General features: G+C 41.2%; 1 protein-coding gene across 1 annotated transcript; it reads right to left on the reverse strand.

Moving 5' to 3' along the window:
• Nucleotides 1–135: 135 nt before the first annotated feature.
• On the reverse strand, nt 136–15,539 carry kcnk6 (potassium two pore domain channel subfamily K member 6). Its single transcript, XM_004075251.4, has 3 exons — nt 15,093–15,539; nt 10,449–10,841; nt 136–959 (listed from the first exon to the last, which is right to left on the reverse strand). The coding sequence occupies exons 1-3, from the start codon at nt 15,406–15,408 to the stop codon at nt 718–720; spliced, it is 951 nt and encodes a 316-aa protein (XP_004075299.1). The 5' UTR covers nt 15,409–15,539; the 3' UTR covers nt 136–717.
• Nucleotides 15,540–21,237: the final 5,698 nt, after the last annotated feature.

Genomic DNA, 21,237 nt, shown 5'->3' on the forward strand with positions numbered 1-21,237 from the left:
ACACATTTCTACCAGGCTTTATTTTCCCCTTCAAAATGGAGTTATGTTAAAATTTGCCCTAAAGGCTTTTAATCCAGATCTGATCATATGAGCTCCAGTCCAGTTTTTCAATAAAAGCACTTTTGATATGAGTCGAACTATTTCAGTCAAAATCTTTATTCAATAGAATTATTTAGTGAACATTCATATTTCAGAAACAACCGTTTTCCTGGTGTTGCAGCGGGTTCCATTTGAACAAACCTCATCCAGTGTGATGACAGCACGTGGACACCAGGGGGCAGCACCACGCCACAGGGCAGCCTCACTGCTGCGGCTTCTCTACGGCTGTCCCAATAAGAGACAAACATTCTGCTTTAGTTAAAAACAAAAGAATACATTTTGTTCAGAGCCTGACTGGAGGCTTAATAGCGCAGCGACATGAAAGTTGATTCCCCTTAAAACGGAAGTTAAACTTAAATGACAAAAATGGGGTTGAAAAGATACATAAATGGCCTGAAGCTGCAGTTAAGGTTTGTGGAGGTGAGTTTCTGCTCAGGTACAAACAGATCAGGACATTTATGTGCAAAGACATACAAAAACAAAAAAAAGGGTGGAGACTCAAACCCTGATCCTCAAACGTCTTTTCATGAAAGCTTTCCCCTTTGGGGACATTTCCAAAACGTCAATCCTGGAGTTGTCTGCATGTGGACGTGCTGTGGGAGAGCGTCCCCCCACAGCTCAGCCCTTGGAGATGCTGTTGTACGACGCCTGGGACGAGGGGTCCAGAGGTTTGCTGGCTGCTTTGTCTTTCAACGGAGGGGCTTTGGGTTCGCCCCCCACGATGGGCTCCCGGTCGTCCTCCAGGTCCGAGTCGTCGCAGCGGGGCAGCTGCAGCAAGGTGGTAAGACCGTGCAGGTCGGCCATCTTGTGGAAGAAGCTCAGCAGGAGGTACATCATCATCAGACCCATGAAGAGGTAGACTGCAGAGAACACAGGGCGTACTGTTAAAGTGACTGAATGGTCCAGGGTTGTGGAACTCCACCCCCCCCCCCCCCCGGTTCCTCATCCCACCGACAGCCTGGATGAAGAGGATCCAGTGTGCAGCAACTAAAATGCAGCAAAACTCACTAGTCTGGTGAATGGACCACAATGCATTGCATCTGAGCGATTTGCAAAATATGTATTCAAAATTTGTTTTTATTAATTATCAGAGTTTTTAATCATCAGAACACAGTGGATTCATAAATAATTCTTGTTAAATGTTCATATTTATTAGGTTTTCACTTTACAAAATGCCTGACGTCATATTTGCCGGTGTAGGTACCAAAACTGTTCAGCGCAGTCGCAGTGTCCGGTGGCCTGCGACTAACGATGACGTCACACTATTTATTTGGCTGTACGTTGGTCCGAGGATGTGCAAGATCGTGATTGGTCTGGACAAATCAGGGTACGGAAGAAAAAAAAAATTAGGTACGATTGTTTACACGTTAATACGGTTCTTTGTGAAAAACATGGATGACCTGTAATCAGCCTTCGTTTTGTCTGGACACGACTGGAAACACAAATTCACATGATTGTTTGCACGGTTTCTCACGACGGTAGGTTCAAAAGCCGCTTCCCTGCTTGGAGATAAAAATCTCCCGGGAGACACTCGCTCACGTAGAGCAGCCGAACAGACTGCGGCCCGAACCCATCCCTGCCTGCAAACATGAAGCTACGAGTCCGGCTGCTCTGAGCAGAGACACGGTTCAGCCACAGATTTTTTTAAAAACTTGGTTGTGGCAAAATCTCTCTATAAACATCACAAAGAATGATGTCAGACACAACCTATGAGGGAAAAGAACTTTAGGTTACAAAAGGAAACGTGAAATGAAGATATGTAGAGCCTGAGCAGATCCCAGCGCTACAGAGTTTGTCCAAGCGTGGCTACCGTAGTGTGACGTCGTCATTAATGTCAGGCGACCGAATACTTATTGTATCACACAGTTTCAAAAAATAAATGGGAAAAAGTAGTGACTTTGTGTCCAAATTGCATTAAATTCATTAAATAGTAAACGGTAAATAGTCTTTTAGAGGTTCTGGAAGAGAGAGGGGAATTTAGACAATGCAAATCTCCGGTTTACATCGTAGCCCCGCCCCCCTCATGAGATTTAGGGGTGTGGTCAAATATTTGCCCTATTTTCTATTGGTGTGCATGTTCGAGACTTAAAGATTCCTATATCAATTTCATTTAAATGTTAGACAAAAATCACGTCGACACAAATGCTGTTTTCAAATTGAAAAGAATAAATTCTGACCTTCGTGTGAAAGTTATTGCACCCTAAACTTACAACTGGACTGTCCTAAAGGTCAGCAAGGCAAACAGGATCCACCTGAAATAGAAGAGTCATGAAAAACCAGCGGCTGAGTTCAGAGGACTTTGATCAAACTCATAACTGTGCTCGTCCACAAACGTGCACGACCGTCCAGATGGAGCCAGGTTCAGTCGAACCGTCAGCCGCCACGCTGCGGCCGTTTATCCTCAGACACTGCAGAGCTTTTTTCAGCCCCATTGGAGGTTATTGCATTACTACAGCGTGTCGGACGACCAGGCGAGGGGGGGGTCCTATCTTCAAAAACAGCAGCTTTAAGCATCGCGACTTTAGCTTCCTGTTCAACCGAAACACGATTCTTCTGGTTCCCACGATGAGCAGGTGGTCCCTGTGAAAAGACACTTCAGGGAGCTTTTTGATTTTTTTAACTGAACCGGGGAAATCCCAGAAACAAGGCTCCTTTCACACTAAAAGATCATTCCTGCCTGATTTGATTACAAACTCGAGCTTAAAGAAAACAAAAAAAAGCCCCGTTTCATCCTGTGACAGAAACCTCCACCAGGTGAACGCTGCCACCTTCGCGTCCGTGCCCACCGACCCGACCGTTTACATTCAAAATCGATGGTTGGCTCCTAAAAAACAAGTTTTTCTGCACATTTCCTACTTTCAGGGTCTTAAGTCTTCACAGCCTTGAATTTAAACATTTTGAAACGTTAAAGTATTTGAATAGGGTTAGGGTTAGGGTCTGTTGGGTTAGGGTTATTGAATTTTTTGACCGCGACTGAGTAAGTAAAGCGTGTTGTGCACCATCATCACGCTGGATGCTAACCAGTGATTTAAAAAAAAAAAAAAAAAAAGACGACCAAAAGGAAAAAGGGGAAAGAACCCACTTCAGCCTTATGAAGGCGCAAAGAACAAGCAGGTGAGAAGCTAGTCGGGACCATAGACTGAAAACAACGGAAGAATCGAGTCACCCATAGAAACTGCTGTACCTTCGGCCAAACGCCTCACCGTAGCTTCCCGATACGGGCGCCGCCGTGAAGAAACCAGTCGACATTCATTAGTCCGAGTCGCTCTGAATCATCGTATCTATGGCAACGGCCATTGCCGACCGATCACTGTCGACTGGTCTCAACACGGCGGCGCCTGTATCAGGAAGCAATGCTCCTTCCCACTTGGGAACATGAGAAAGGGAGGGGTTGAGCCGTCCATCGTTCTTACAGTCGATCCACCAAAATGGTTCCCGAGCGAAGCTGTGTCTGCACCTCACCCCCCCCCCCCCCCCCCAAGGGATGGGTCAAATGCGCAGAAAAAATGTCACACCTAGGTGTGTGACTTCTATTGGTATTTTAACTTTAACTTCATGGCCTTAGAAGCATCTATTAACAAAAATTAACTTACTTTGTGGAAGCTAGACGGACGGTTGCTTCCACGAAGTGCTTTGATTTCTGATAATGCATACTTCTAAGGCCATTGACCCTTACTCGACCAATCTAACTCTGCATTAGCGCACATGCGTGTGAAATGTGAAGTAGTTTTAAGTAATTGTTCTGAAATGAAAGGATTTTGTTTTTTGGTCGTCCGTAGGTAGAGAAATTGGTCTTAATTTTGCTTATGCAAGGTCTGAAAAAGTCTTAAACCTTAAGAAAGGTGAAGGAAACAAGTATTTGCGCCAGAAGTGAGAGCAGCAGTCGGAGTTTACTGCCCACATCCTCCTGATGATGCCTTCACAATGACGTGCATTCTGATGAAGTGCTGCAGGAGTGCAGAGATGCACAGAAGAGATCAAAGCGCCAGCCTGCATTTCATCGAGCCTTTAACCCATTTTTGAAAGAAGATTTTTAAAAATCCCAAAGAAAAAAGGAGAGATTTCCTTTACTTCCGAGTTCACTGCTTAGAGATTACAGGCTTACACCTGTGATCATAATAATCACCCTTACCCTACAGTCGTACGAAACTAAAAATACAGCAAACTAGTTTGGACAAACTACATCATTCAACTCTAAGCAAACTTCTGAAACAAACAAACAAACAAACCCCCCCCCCCCCCCAGTAGTCCTTTTCAGGAACTGCCAGTTTAAAAACTGCTGATTTAAAATAGAAAACTGCTGTCACACAGTTTGCATTTGTGCTCCCAATATGATGCAAACCAGCTGTTGCAGTTCTTCAAAAGACCACTGGAGGACGGCTGCAGAGGGAAGCACTTCCTGTTCCATTCTATAGAAAAACTCAACAGGATTCAGTTTTCAGAAATGATTAGTTTATTGCCTGTAAAGTAAATTTATGGTGTAAATTTATAGAAAGTCCCAATGGTGCATTCAGAGACAAATTAAACATTGGAATATTCAACTTCAAACCAAAAAAATACATTTTATATAAATATATATGTATACTGCAAGTAACACTAAAAATTCAAACCAAATGGGACTAAAAATTCAAAACTAAAACCACCAAGAGGCCCCGCCCACTTTAACAATGCATTTTGAAAGTTAAAAAATAAAATACAAAAAAGTAAAGATTTTCAAGTCATTTTTTTAAACTACCAATATAACTTCATGTTTTGATTTATGCATTTCTACTTTTAAAATCAAGCCACTTTTTGTTTGCCGTTGAAAACTACTGTTGCCAACCTGATGGCTGCTTACAAAAAAATAATATAAAAAAAAAAAAAAGGATGTCTGTTAGGGATTTATATCAGAGTTACCCCCATTCTCACCCCCAGCATGCACACTAACATAACTCTTGGATAATATAGAATTTTACAACACAAATGTATGTTAAGGTAAAAACAAAAACAGATCTACAGGCCAAAGTCAAGAACATCCAGTAAAATCAATTCTAGACTCCACTGCTGGACTGAAATCCATCTATAATTTAGTGTCTTCACTGTTCTGTGCAGCGACGGGTTCAGATCTGCAGGAATTTGCAGTATCAGGTTTGTGTTCATCTAGTTTCATCGTTATCAGTCATGTTTACTCTCTGCAAACAATCAGCCGGTCCCGCATGTGACGGGTCATGTGATCGGCCCTTGTTTATCCTCTTCTTGGCACACGGAATCTCAAGTCTCTGCATGTTAAATATGAAACGAAGCGGCTGCAGTTTTGAAAACCTTAAACGTCTGTTTGGTGGGGGGGCAGGAGTGAACTTCCATTTCTAGAGAGCTGCCAGATGAAGTCAAAGATCAGTTCTCATTTATGAGAGACTGACCTCTGAGCAACTGCTGAGAAAACGAGAAGCAGCGAGGTGCAACTTTCTCACATCAGAGATGAGAGGGAAAAAAAAACCTGGTCTACAGAATGTGAAGGTCAGATTCCGTTCCTCAGAACTGAACCGCAGATAAACATCCTTACTTTACAACTACCCGTGCACCACTGACGTCCTCCAGCTTTCACTGGCCGGTCTGGACTTTGCCACATTCTCTGGCCGACCTCCTGCAGGCTGCAGCTTCATGACACACAAAGTCACACCCAAGCCGAATGTCACACTTCCATCATTTCCTTTAAACAACTTTATGCAGGAGGAGAAACTTTTGAAGCAGAGCAGAAACAGGTCTGCAGGGCCACCGATGATCACATTTGTGATATTCAACTATTTAATAATAGGTGTAAAACTGTTTTTCCTGACATTTTAAACCTTCCTAAATATGCTGAAATTCTAAAATAACACTTGATCCAGGTAAATGGGAGCATGGGAGGGGCAGGAAAAAGCTGGTAGTAAAATTGTGGTAAACGCCATCTAGTGGCTCCTCAGTGAAGTGCAACAACACTTCATTTTAGATTTCAAAGCATCTACCAAAAGGAGGTGAAAATGGTTTCCTTCGGCAGCATTCTCATGTTACGTTCACAACGCACTCAGCAACATGTTCAAGTGACTGCTTCAAATTAAAAAAACAATATCAATGTGCAAAAAAGGCGAGTTTCAGAATTCCGCGTTCAAAAGTCTCGCCTCGCATGTTTCTGGCTGTACATACAAAAACGCGCAGCCATTGAACGCACATGAAACCAGGTCGAACTTTGACCAATCAGGGACTGATTTGGTAGTGACATGTGGAGGGCGACCCTTTCAATTCACGGAAGTGCCAACTATTTGTAAATTGATCATTAAGGAGAAATTAATTCTGGATAAATCTGACACCAAGTCTTTCATAAATATCGAGCTGTAAAAAGCCGGATTTCCAAGATTTGCACGCGTCGACATTTCGCATCAAGTCTCTTGTATGGTTAGGTGGTGAACATGTGCATGTAAAAAGAAGAAAAAAGAAGCCCCTCCTTGCTTGTTCAGTGTGAACACCATATGCTAAACCCGCATTCAAGAATGGCTAAAAGTTGGTAGGTTTGACCCTAAACTACAGTGATCATCCTTCCTCGTGCTCATCCATGAGGCAGACAATCCTGCAGAGGTGAGATGAACCACAGTTCAGTGGGGCAAGTACAGGGGAGGGCAAACCCTTCCACTCGTGGACCACAGAGTTCTGAAACTTAACAGAAAGGCCGGATTAGGAGCAGATGTGTGGAGCGTTTTGGTAAATCATCCCATAAGGAAAAGAATTAACATGGAATTTGGACAGAAACTTTGAAAATGAATCATTTAAAGTGTCTACATCAGGCTTTTCTTAAGCCTTTCAAAGTAAACTATCCAAATACATGATAATATATTACGTCTGGCGCACTACAGAATGGAAGTAAGGCGACTCGATCTCAGGCTCCGCCTTTCCCTCCTTGTGGGTGCCGCCCATTTCATGACATCAACCTTGGCAGTGTGTCGGCGTTTCTCACATGAAAACAAACAACATCCCAACTTTTACAAAGACGACGTTTAGCCGATTCTACCTCTACGGAGAAAGTGTGCGTTTGTGTTAGCCTAGGGGCGGGGCTGATGGCGCAGACTCTTCCTGGAAGGAGAAATTCCTCAATTTGTGATGTCACAATGTGAAAACCCGCTCGTTTTCGTGGATTGGGAGGGGCTGGGGCTCAGAGAGCAGGTTTTTGGAGGAAGACTCAGAAATGCATGAATGGATCAAAATACCGTTTTGGGGTGTTTTTAGTGAGGAATGAACATTTTAAAACACTTAAAAGCTCAAAGATTTGATTTTGCACAGTGTAGACCCATTAAAACAGAACGTGAGGTTTTTTTTGGTTTTCTTATTGTAGTGCCAATTGCACCAACGTGTTTGTGTCTCTCAGGGAAAATTGCAAACTTGGAGAAACGCTGCCTGTAAGACTGGGAAATGACAGCAGTGACAGAAAAACAACAAATCTTCCAACACCACAAAAATGCAGAATAACTTTCTGCACCTAAAACAAAAGGTGAAATTATTTTTAGTGTACCGTCTTTTGAAAGACACCAGATTTACAGACCGGGGGGAGGGGGGCACACATACCAATATGGGTTATCAATACAATTCATTTCAGTTTAGCGGGCCAGCTCAAAAGGCCCCTGGGCTGTTTGCCCACAACTGGTCTATGGTGTGATTTTTTTATGATTCTCCAAAGCTGTGGCATATTATTCAGAACAACTGGACCACAATGGAAACCCAAAAACTGTGGTGGATTAAATAAAAAAAAAAAAAAAAAAGAAAAACACCAAAAATTCTACTTCCCCAGCAACCTCTGCTTTCCATTTATTGGTATTTCTAAATAGAACACCACCAAAAAAAAAAAAAAAAAGGAGTTCAAACTGCAGACTGCTGTGAAGAGTGTGTGACACACTCCACTGCACCAAGCAGCTGCACACTGTCGCGTCGGGTTTTCCCTCCTGCAGGCCGTTTCAGGACCAGTTCCTGGTAGAAATTCCTCAGTGCAGCCAAATACATGTAAATGTAAATATCAAGTTAATCTCATTTGCTTTCCTGTGAAGTCCGGCTTTGGTGACACAAGGACTCCAGTAAGTCCAGCTGTGAGCCGCTTTTTACCGTCTGTTTGCTGAGACTTTACTTTGGTAAACATGAAACTGATCGCAGCGTCATCGTTTCCTGGAACGACTAGGCAACACTTTTTCAAATAGCCGATGCAAAACCTACACAAACCTCAGTGTGACGCAACTTTTTAGATGCCGTTTAGTCTGAAAAGGTTGCTTTTCATTTTACATAAATGTTTGAACATGAAGCACATAAAAATCCAACTCCAGTATTTCATGGAGAGATATTTTTATAATTTAAAAGTGAAAAGGTTTGAAGTGTCTCAGGCTAATTTCAAATTTTGTCCCTTTTAATATTAAAATTACTTGTTCTAGTGCGGATTTTTAGTCTTATAATAACGGTCCTGCAGGATTCCAGACAGTTAAAAAAACAAAAACAAAGAAAAGTTCCTTTAAATTTAGATATATAGCAAATAATTTCTGCACTTAAAAACTTTCAAGCTTGTATGACGGAACGCTAAAAGCAGAGGGCATTCTCAGCATTTTCAAGTTTTCTTACCCTGAAAGTTAAGCTAAAGCTCTTGTTTGTATTTTTTTGCTATAAAACACATCGACTGTACAAGAGAACTGCACTGAGCGAGTGTGACGTCACCAATAGAAAATACCTTACTTCTGCCCTGCAGCCATAGACATAATATACAAATAGAATACGAATGATGGGAGTAAATCTAAGTGCTTTATTAAAAGTTGGTCACAAAGAGGAAGTGACAATATTTCCGCACGCATTAACCGATCGGGTAGCCGTTGCAGATCAGGTAGAGACGTCTCTAACGAAATGAAGCAAATTTAGTTGCCATTTTTCAACCTTAAAATGGGCGTTGCAATACAGAAAAAAAAATCATTAAACATGTTTTAGAAAAGAAAAAAAAAGATATCAGAGCAAGAATGGTTATTCTGACCAATAGTACATTTCTCTGTAGAAATCTATGGGATTTTGGCTTCTTGGAGCCAGCAGGTACTTCCTGTCTGGAACATCAGGGGGGAGGAGTCACTCAGTCCAGTTCTCATTTACAGTCATTGTATAAACATGATACACATGGCAAACAGGTAAATATTTCCTTATATGTATGTGAACTTATATAAGTATTAATTAGACGGCAACATTATAGAAATATTATAGAAATTATAGAATAATTACGAGCGTCGTGTTGACATGTTAGCAACCACATGCTAACACCACAGCCGCCACTTGCCTTTATGATTAGCAAAGATGGAGCTGAAAGTGCTGTACAGCCTGAATCACCAACCTATGATTTCATTATTATATGTAATGAAACCGCAGAAAAAAGGTCAACCTGTGGCCTTGTGGTGGAGTGTCCATCCAGAGACTTTAAGGTTTTGAGTTCAAATCCAGACCAAGGTATTCCAAATAACCTGCTAGACAGCATTACAGGGTTCGAATGGTGGGGGTTAAACCAATGAAAGAATCCTGAGCCATTTTGTACTGCTGTCCGAATCTCGAATTCCTAAAGTGATACCCTGGAAATTTCCCAGAAGTCTCTGCGAAAAACAATGCATCAATAGTCACTAGATTGGCGAATTTAGAACACAATGCGTTGTGTCGGAACATTTACCAAAAAAAAAAAAAAGTATTTCAATGTATTTTTTTAATAAACCATTAATGTTTTTATCTTCCAAAAGACAGTGGACTCAAATACTTGTCACAAAAAGCTCATTTTAATTAGATTTTAACTTTGAAATCGCTGATGTCACATCTGCAGTAAAAAAAAAAAAAAAAAAAAAAGCAGTGAGAATGTTGTTCTAATTGCTTTTAAAATTCAGGGCACTACATAGTAGCGCTATATAGTTTTTTAGTAGTTAGGCGTTTGGGTGGGAAATGAGACAACCATTAGAAAGAGTTTTTTTTTTTTTTACATCATTGATTATGATGACACCCTGTCCAGGGTGTACCCTCCCTTCGCTGATTAATTAGCTTGGATTGGCTCTGGCAGCCCTGTGACCCCAAAAAGGGACAAAAAACAGGTTTAGGAGATGAATGCATGATTATGAGGATGAACTGACAAAGTCTGAGCGACATCGCAGACAGTTCAGAACTGTTTAAATCAGGTTTCACGCGTATTTACCCGCATTTATATCGTTCTGGTTTAGACAATATTGTAGACTAAGCTGAAAGGTCAATTAAAGTTTTGCTCAAAACTAAAGCAAGCAAGAAAATGCCTTTATAACATCTGACACACTTGATATTCACTAAAAAAAAAAAGACATGGAACGTGGACTCACCCATCACAGAGATTTGGTACAACCCCCTGTGCTTTACTCCAGGCTGTGTCGCCGGCACAAAATCCCCCAGTCCGATGGTGCACAGAGAGATGAAACAGAAGTAGATGCCATCCAAGAACGTCCAGGAAGCCTCCAACGTGCTGAACACGGCCGCCGGCGCCAGAAAGAACGCCAGAAGCACCAGAACCAGCAGCAGCACAAAGTGTATTGTAGTCGCCGGGCGAGGGTTCAAGCCCGATTTCTGCAGAGCGCTGACTGGGGCAATGACCAGAGGGTACATGAGCCTCTGCACACAGGCGGTCAGCACCAGCATGGTGAAGGGAACTCCCAACAAGGCGTAGAAGATGGAGAACGCTTTGCCAGCGTCAGACAGTGGAGACGTATGACCATAACCTGGAGATGAAACAGAGGAGCAGCGAATTACAGCAACATTCACAGAACCAGCTATTTTGAGACTAAATGGGGTTTCACTTCTTTATTAGTCTACAATAGAAATGAAGCCGTGTTTAAGTATAACCTGTAAACTTTGCACCAACATGTGGATTCAGAGGGGGGCTTCAGGTGCCTTTTGGGCCTCAGGAACCCGACCCAGGTCACCGACTGCTCGCAGCTTTAACCATGGCGGCAAATTAGAACGAAGACTCCATTTTTACCTCAGTGGTGTGAACCTCCAAGCATCTTTCACTTCACTATAATGACCTGCAGCAGCAGACTGAGTTCATGTGCTTGATTTATTTTAACCCCAGAAACCACCAGAGGCGTCTGTGAGAATGAAGGGCTGCTGGAATAAAAGACACAACAGGTTGGAGTTTGCCCAGTTTAACATCATTTCTTTCATTTGCATTTCGTTTTTTTTTTTTTAAGTACCTCTCATTAGTTCGAACTGACGAGGATGACCGAGAATCTGCAGAACATTTGAACCGTTTGTCGTAAAGAGACTCGTTGATCCACTAAATGACGGACAGGTGGATCACGGAGCTCAGCTCGCTTTGTTTAAACCTGTGCAGCGTGTCCTTTAACCCAATATTGAGTGTATCCAAACAGAGGTGGGAATTAAAATTTCAGCCTGACACATCAATGTATCTGCAGTTAAGTCTATACTCATTCTAACCCCTTCATTTATAGGACTGCAGTACAAGGAAAAGGAAAAAAGTCATTACATTTTTCCCCACAGATGGTTCTTAAGGTTTATTAAATTTGGGATCAGATATGTTAATTCAAGAAAGACATTTGGGGTTTTATTGTAGTTTTTTCACTTGACCATTTAAGGATTTAGTGATAAAGTGATAAGCTCAGCCTTTTGGGGTCAGTAGCTACACATCCAAATGGTTTAGTGCCACACGAACCGCATGGGCGTTCACCTCATGAGAGCCTTGGTAAGAACCATCTATCTACGCACGAAGGAAATGTGGGAGATTGGAGAAGAGGGACTTAAACCAAAGTGACTCCAACAAAGACTCAAACAGGAATTCAAAGAACATGGAAAGAAGCACAGGCCTCATTTTTAACCCTGGAGAACTCATGAAAATATCCATTTATTCATATTTCTTAAATTTAAAAATGGCTTAATTGCTGCAATCCCAAATGAACAAACAAATGGTTGAATTCATTTAAAAGTCCAGATGATTGTTTCTTGGGTTCTCTAGGAATTCGTCAGAAAGAGATTTTAGTACAAAAACGAAAGAAGAATTCTAGTAGAAAGACGAAGCTGAGAAACAAGAAGACAAAGACTCAAAACATCTGGATTACCAATGTTCTGATGGGAAGAAGAGGAACTTTTTGAAAGATGTGCGTCCCCAAACATCTGGAGTCAAACCAACAGCTTTTCAGAGAAAAAACAAACAGAGCATGCATGGTGGAGGTAGTGTGATGGTCTGGGGCTGCTTTCTCATTTCATGAAACCACAAATCTTGAGCTCTACCAAGTGTAGAAACCATCTTGAGTCTAGGACTGTGATCCCAACGCAGCCGCTGGTCCACTTCCGAGTAGATCAAACAGACTGAGGTGTTCTCACTTAAACAATTGGCTGGTTAAGATGTTGTTTCACAATCTTCAACTTAAAAGCCCCCCCAATGATTGAACTTCAGTCTAGAAAGGAAACTAAGACCAAATTCCTCCGCAGACTTGAGACACTCGCTGAGAAGTTTCACTAACTATTTTTGCTGTAGGTTCAACTATGAGCTTAGAGGACGGTTACCTTTCCACAACGACACGTCAGTTTGAAAACTGTTTCTGCTAATAAATGAAATTATCCTCTAGAACCACGCTTAAAAAAAATATGGTTCACAAAAACAATGGGGGCAAATACTTTTTTTGTTCCTCTTTAGTTAAACTTCCAGCTAAGAACTTCCTCTCGTTTTGTCCGTTCCATCAAAGATCAAATATTAAATGTACCGAACGCTTTGAGGAAGTTTCATGCGGGGAAACAGCAGCAGAACAAAGAGCACAAACACAAAGAGCGTCTCTGTTCTGCTGCTGCATGAATTTGCATTTTCTGTCTGCTGGTGTTCCAGCGTCATCAGAAAGGAGCAACAGAGCAGCAGGTTGTGAAAAAGCACGGAGGAGAGCCGTTTCTGCACCCAGAAGTGGGGGCAGTCTTCACACCGAGGGTTACTGTCATCCAAACAGCAAATGAAGTTTCTGAAGACGGTTCTCCAGAGATCAACGCAGAAGAGCTCTGCTTGCATCAAGACATATGGAAGAACAGTGCAAATACTTTAAAGACCCAGCACAAACTTTTGCTCCTCTGAAGCACCTTTTGTCTTATTTAACACAGTAGCTGGTCTTCAATTGCTAATTTTGGTTAAAAATAAAATACAATTAGCCTGAAAGGAAACTTTCACCAGTTTGAAGTTCTTAGAAAACTAAAGAGGCTGAACTTTTACGACTTAAACATTTATGTCTCACTAATATTTATAGTCTAGTGTCAAACTCTTTTTCAAGCTAAAACTCAATTATGACATAATGCAAATGAACTCTTTTTTTTAAATAAAAACAATAAAATCACTGAGAAGCTTTTTCCTTTCCGTCACTCTGTTTCAGTTCAACAGTTTTAACAGGAAATCCACTAAACTGAGCAAAAATGAAACCAATTTACCCAAAAGCAGAGATGAACCACAAACACAGGTGCCATTTTACACTACAATAGAAAGGGTGTCAGTTTCTATTTAATCAGATATTGTGACATTTTTTAAAAAACAAACAAGTTTGGGAGCAACTTTTTTCAAAATATCCTTGAAAATGTTTTGAGAAAAAAGTTTTTAACCCACTGGATGTTTTTTAACATCCCCTTGTAGCATTTTTCTGATGGACGGCATATATAAAGAAAATAAAGATTAAAGTAGCATTCCTGAGTATTTCTTTATTCAAATTGTTGTGAATCAGATGGAAAAAAAAAACAGTTGGAAAAGGTTTGTAGGTGTGACTTAACCATGACCTAGAAAATGACAGCATAATCATAATTATTAGACGACTAGCAACCCATTGAAATAGAACAAAAGAGGACCAGAGTTGGGACTTAAGTGCAAATTTCTTTTTTTAATCTGATGTGGTCAAAAAAGAAATGAGTCAGGTTTTTCCAGACAAAAACTCTTCTTTTTTTAAAGGATACATCCTTTTTTTTCTTCCTTTTTCAGACACGCACAGCTGGATTTATTTTCTAGATCCGTCACTCCTGTTTTGATGAGGATAAATCCTTATGCCAGTTGTTCATTGGCCTTTAGTTCATTTTTAAATGTTTTTTTGGCTCATAGGACTAACTTTTTGTGTATATATGTAAACACAGACTGCCTGTTTTTGTTAATTCCTTGTAGGCACACATGGTTTGGACACACGGGCCAATCATGGCTTTGCATGCAGGATCAGAGTCGTCTAAGGAAAACTGCAGGAGATTTGAGGAAAAAGAAGAAAAACAGGCCACAGGAGCGAACTATTAAATCAAAATTTACAGTGCAAACCCGGAGGGGGAAGAGCTTAAAGAAGAAGTGATTCTGTCGTGACAAAGATCTCAAACCACTATGAAAATGTTTTTAACTGTCAGCCACACGAGGTTCCACATGAACATTTTTAAACTCCACTGTTGGCTTCATTCTTTTTGATGAATTAACAACTAACCCATTCTTACAGGGTTCCTTTTCCTCATCATTCTTAGATCTTATGTGAATTTTCCCTCACATATCTGTAGTTGGATGTTAATGCTCAGGTGTGCAGGCAGGAGTCCCTCACGTCACTGACAGTCTGTTCTGCGTTAAAACCCAGGTGTCACCCGGTAACCCAGTTCGGCTTCCAGACTGCAGGTGTTCAGGAAACTGATCTACTTTGACTCAAATGTCACCACTTTGCATTGATTTTGATTCGCTTTAACCAGTTAAACACAGAATTCGGTGGATTTTCAAGGTAAACGTCTGAACTGCGCGCGCAGCCAAACTGAAGCGCTCACAGCTGACACTTGTTTGCAAAAGTTTGAACACGTGGCAGAAAACCAAAAAGCCGCGTTTATTTTAGTGCCATGTTCTGTAAAACACTGACAGTGACACTGACACTTCTTAGTCTCCAAAAAAGCGCAAACGACTTTAGGAGACTAAAGACGTTTGCGCGGTGCGTAAAATTAAACGCCGCAGCTCACCTGCCCTCGCCCGGACTCACCTACTGTGGTGACCAGGGTGTTGGCAAAGAACATGGAGGATGGCAGGTCCCAGTTTGTGGCCCCAGAGAAGTTCCCAATGACGGACACGCCGTACTTGTTGGCCCTCAGCACTTTGAGCAGAAAGAGCTCGAGGGACGCGGCGTTGACGCAGCTGCGGTTCAGGAACTCCTCCGTCAGGACCTGCATGTCGTGCCGCAGCCGCTCCTCCACCGGCCGCTCGATGCTGGAGAACACCAGCGCCCCAAACAGCAGGTAGATGACGTAGAAGAGCACGAAGCCGGAGAGCAGCAGCCACGACCTGCTGACGGACTGCATGTTCGCCGCTGCGCGCCAAACATCCGCGCCTCTTCGCGTCTGCGCCTCCGCGCTTCTCTGTGTGACAATGCTCTGGGGAGGAGGAGGGCTGTCCTAACGGAACTTGAACCTTCCTTGTCATGGCATCCTCCTCCTCCTCTTCCTCCTCCCTCTGTGAGGAAGGCGCAAACACCTGCGTCCGTTTGCGCACGAGGCCACTCAGCTTTTAATGATCTCAATTTTCAGGGAAGTACATAAAACGTTGAAGATTGCTGACAAAACAAGAAAGGAAAGTATATTTTATATGATTTTTGTCTGAAAATATATACAAAGATGACTCACAAATCAAAACAAAAATTACAATTTCAAGCTTATTAAAATAAAAAAACGTGTTTTTAACATGTTCTTGTAGCACTTTTCTCATGATGAAGGACATATTCAAAGAAAAGTAAGCCCAAAATTCAATTTCTGAGTATTTTTTCCATAACTTTTTCACTTACGGTCCCGCCCACAACTTTTAAGGTGAATTTCTAATGAACTCCTGCCGCTCTGCAGAGACTATAAGACACATGTTTTTGGATTTTGACTAAAGCCACGGGGAACGCTTTGAAAATAGATTAAATTGATGAATCTGAGTGGTCTGATCATCTTTTCAGAGTAACTCCCCCCAAAAAGGAAAGTTTGGGACATCAGCCATTTCAAAACATCTTATTTGAGATGTAACCATATTTTTCAGTCATTTATATAGGGGGGAAAATGTATTTCAAGGATTAGTTATACCGCTACAAACTTTTCTGAAATGAAGAACCAACAGTCGACCACACTCCATTCATCCAATTATATCCTTGCAGTTAAAATATATTTTATAAATCCTAGATATTCTAATCATTCTAATAAAACCCACAAATTAAATTTGTTCTATTTTTTTAAGATACGAGAATTTTTTCTACTTCTTTCTGATTCATTAAAATTCCATACTTTATTTATTTTAATGATTACTTTTGTACTTCGACTGGTGTCACATATTTTTACGTAACAGTTCTTTGTCTTGAATGACACTTTTGGAGTCTCCACCCGCTCTTGCGTGAAAACGTGTGGGTAAACTAAAGTTACTCTGACATCAGAAGCTGCTTTTGACCCGCTTTAAAGTAGCTCAAAGTGCTAAACATGACACCATCATTTCCAGTCTGATGCAGAAGATTTGTTGACATTTTAGATTTTGCATGTACATACAATGCAACAATGTGAATTTTTAAAGCAGAGCGTGAGTGAAGCACTTTTAAACACTTGTCTTATCCACGGAAAAATGTTTGGTGTTAATCTTAACAGGTGTCAAAAAAGCTTTACAGTAAAAATTAAATGTTTCTAATAAATCTGATATACTTTTTGCAGGAAAAAAGTGACATCTGCTAAAGGTGAAGGTCATTTTCATACAGACATTTGTTGATTTGAGTCCAAAAATGCAGACATAATAGGCATAAAATCACAAAAATAAAGTAAATCAGGAATTAAAACCAAATCAACAGCTCAAATAAAACCAAACTTTCCTCACATTTGTGTTCTGCTTCAGTCTCATTCCTGCTGTTTGGTGGTATTTCTTAAGAGGAGAGGAAAAACTTCTCTGCAGAGTTGCTATGGTTTCTTTTGGGATGAATTGCTGTCTTATTATGTTATTATGTAAAAGGCAGCTGACTCTCAGTGAAAGCAGTGAGGTCAGAACAAGCTGTTCATCATAGACTTGTTATTTTTCCATGAAGCACAAAGCTCTTTTATTACGGCTGTGCTGACTCAGCAAATATGGAGCTTAACTCTCTCTGCACCTGAGAGGCTCTTCAGGAGGGACAGACACTGGTTGAAGCTAGTGACTTGTTACAAGCCCAGACCGAGCAGATGTGAGACCAAAAAAGAAGCTTCTGGTTGTCCGAGGTAATGCGGTAATGCGTTTTGGACGCGGCAGAGGTCCCGGTCACAATGCCTCCTGTTGTGTGTTGGTGGTTTGCCTCCAAACTAAAAAAGCCAGCTTGTGACCGAGAGCTGGGCGATGAGACAGAAACTATTTTTAACCTGAGAAAAAGATTTGTTTTTTTGAGCCACATTACACACACAAGAACTGGATTCATACTTCTCGTTTTTCTGCTCTGATGACTTTCGTTTGTTCCTATTTGAGGAATCTGAGACACATTCCCAGACTTTTTTTTTCTTCTGTTAATGGTTCTTCTGCTGTTGACCCAATCTAATGAAAATTGTGGTTTAAATTTGTACTTTTAGCATTTTTCTCATAATGGAGGACATTTATAAAGAAAATTAAGCTTAAAATTGCATTTCTGACTATTTTTTGTATTCAAATTGTTGTGAATCAGAATTGCTGCTGGGAAAAGCTGGCAGATACGAAGCAATAGCTGGAATCGGCGGGCCACAAGCTCCCTGCTCTGCTCCATTCTGATGCATCCACTTGCAGACAAATAGATCCATGTGCGTCTCTGTTTTCCTCGTCTGATATGGAAACTGGATCTGAACTGTACGGCTGGACAGCTCCAATGTTGCTCGCCATTTTCATTGCCCCACTCATGTTGCGTTGGGGGTGTGAGGGGCTGTAAGCTAGCGGGGAGTGCGTGTTAACAGATGGATGATAGGAAACGGGGGCAGGCTTACTCTACAGTTCCACCCACAACAGAAACTATGTTGTAAAAAATTACATGTTTTTAGATTTTTCTAAAATCATAGTGTGGCGGGGTCCCGCCGAGAAAGGATGCAGAGGAGCCAAGGTGAGGAGGTTCTTACTTTATTTCAAGAACAATGGTTTTTCACCTAGGGCCGCACCAGCACGCGTCACCTCCGTCACTCCTCGTTTCACCACCTGTGATGCTCCTTTTTGAAGAGCCAGCCCCACCCATTGGGCGTGGCTCTTAATTATTGTCCATGTGGGACCACAGGTAGTAATTGTAAAACATAAAATACATGAATACACAATAAAACACGGTGTGTGTCCCCCTCGTCATCTGACGGTGCCACACCGTCACACCTAGTTAAAACATCCAAAGATCAAAAGATGATCTGAGTGGGACTTTTACCACGTTTTAGCTTTATTTTCTGAATCTTAATTGTTTATCTGCTTTTGAAAAACTATAGAATTTCCAAAAATAAGGAAAAAATAAGAAAGATTTATAAAAGTCTTGAAGTGGCAAAGACAGATGTATTCTCCTTCTAGAAATTGCCACCTATTTTTCACGAGTTTAAACATTTTTTAAAAATGTTTTAAGAATAATTTAGGTCCATTATTTTCTCATCACTGTTGTTTTCTTTGACCCTTGTTCTCCCTACTATGACAAAGGTGGATAAAGGTGGAAAGTTTTCATGTAATCCATGGACACCAGTGAGGATCACAAATCATTGAAAAAAAATGTTTAACACACTGTCTAGTGGGTCTAAATGACCCTACTCCCAATGTTAAAGTACCTAGGATAACACAAGAGTTAAACTGTATGAATCAATTTGATCTATTTTCGTTCTTGTTCATGAATCGGAAACGTCATCCTGAGTCATTCTGCTTTTCCTCAGCTTTTGTTGGTGAATTGTTGTTTAACTTCTTTTGCAAGTAAAAAAAACTGTAACAAATAAATAAAATGAAAAAATACAAATAAAATAAAAAACAGACAGTAAGAAATTGTTCACTCAGAATGGCCCATAAACTAAAAACCAGGGAAAAGCAGCTGCTCCACAGCATGAATGTGAGCTGAATCACCTGATCTGATGGAGAGTAAACACTTCCTCTGTGTATTCTCTGCATTTGTTCTGTGGTTTAATCTCTGGTGTTTATGCAGCCTTTTTTCCATGACATCCTCTGTACAGATGTTACATTTGTATGGCGTTTCATCTTTGCCATAAAGTTAAAGGGCATAAAGACATCTGAGCGGGCGTATTCAGGAACTGAGTGAGTGAACCTTACAACCGCGCAGGCGCAATTCTAACCGAGCGACCCCGCGCATTACAACTGCAGGCTTGCAATCTGGGCGAGACTTTCATTTTTCAGAGCAGGGGGGGGCTAACAGGCGGCTCTTGAGCTGCATGCGGCTCTCTGCCTTTTATCATACACTGACCAAAAATATAAACGCAACGCTTTTGTTATTGCTCCCATTTTTTATGGTATGAACTCAAAGATGTGAAACATTTTCCACAGACACAAAATAACCAGTTCTCTGAAATATTGTTCACAAATCTGTCTAAATCTGTGAGCACTTCTCCTTTGCCAAGACAATCCATCCCACCTCACAGGTGTGCCATATCAAGATGCTGATTAGACAGCATGATTATTGCACAGGTGTGCCTTAGACTGGCCACAAGAAAAGGCCACATTTTCTCCAAAATGTATGGAGCGGCCCTAATGTGTTTCTGGTTGATCTGATAGGCTAAAATTTGCATGTCAAGTCCAGCGAGGCAGCGAGGCAGCGGGGCAGCGGGGGGGGGGCTTTCTTTTTTGGGCTTTAATAGAAAAGAAACAGCGGCTGTAACGTGGATTGAAACGGTAAAAAATGCAGTGATTTTTCACATGAGAAAAACTTATAGCACAGAAAAACCCGCTGGACTTTCTTACCTTGGTCTTGGGTCTTTGGTTAACGTTTAACGTTACATCCGGCGTTTTTCTTTTTTATTAAAGCGTCTAACACAAACAGGGGTGGCGAACAAGTTTGACACAAAGCCGAAATTTCTAACTGTGATAGTCAAGGAGCCACACCACGCACTGACCTGCCAGACATACACACACAAACACGCAATGAAAGCCATATTATTTCCCATTACACACTCCTCTCCTTACAATACAACAGCTCTGGATTAAACGGCGCAGTTTCAGTTATGAGTGTTTTTTTCTGTATGTAACATTAAACATACCGGTGAAAAGTGCATGCTGGTGTATGTTTTAAAAAGGCAGCGTGTCTCCTTTCACGTCCTCCCCTCTCTCCGTACCGTCCTCATGCTGTTCTCTCCTCGTCCTCTTTACAGAAGTCACACAACAACACATTAGGGCTGCTCCATACATTTTGGAGAAAATGTAAGACTTTTATGTTCACCTTATGGTTGTGAAAGTACTGTATATAGAAAATATGATAAAAGGCAGAAAGCCACATGCAGCTCAAGAGCCGCATGCATTTATTTACTCATAAGTGAAAAAATAAGATAGGATGCAGTATATAAAAAAGGCAGAGGTGGACGACCCCTGTCCTGCTCTCTCCCCGACCTCCCATGATGGTTTTTAAACCATTTATTTTGTTTTTACTGTTACATCTAAGTTTTTCTTTTGCTTGAGTTGAAGTAGTTAATATAATTATAATATTAGAATGTTGTTGTTTCTCTTTTGGCTTTTCCCATCAGGGGTCGCCACAGCAACGAGTCGCATGGTAAACTTGGCAATGTTTTACACCGGATGCCCTTCCTGACGCAACCCTCTCAAAGCATCGGGCTTGGGGCCGGCACAGAAGTAGAGAAGGGAACAGGGAGCAGTCCGGAGTTGAACCCTGGTTTCACGGACGGAAGGCGCTGCAAACCAGCACGAGCTAAACCGGCTCCCTAGTTCATATAATTATAATATTAGAATAGTAGTATCAATTTATTGATACTTTGTTGATCAATGTAATAATTTCTGATGGTCATCAAGGAAAATCTTTAACAGGAACAAAAATATCTTCACAAGAGATTTTGGACAGGACTTGGACTTTTTGTGTGCAAATCCCCTTAAAGACAAATTTAAGCGAGTTGGAAACCAAAATAAAAGTTACAAACAAAAAGAAAATCCATTTGGGTATTTGAATATTTGGGGATTTTGTTTAAATCTTTGCGTGTAAAACGGAGTTTCCT

This window comes from Oryzias latipes, chromosome 13, assembly GCF_002234675.1.
Source record: "Oryzias latipes chromosome 13, ASM223467v1".
Taxonomy (NCBI): Eukaryota; Metazoa; Chordata; class Actinopteri; order Beloniformes; family Adrianichthyidae; genus Oryzias; species Oryzias latipes.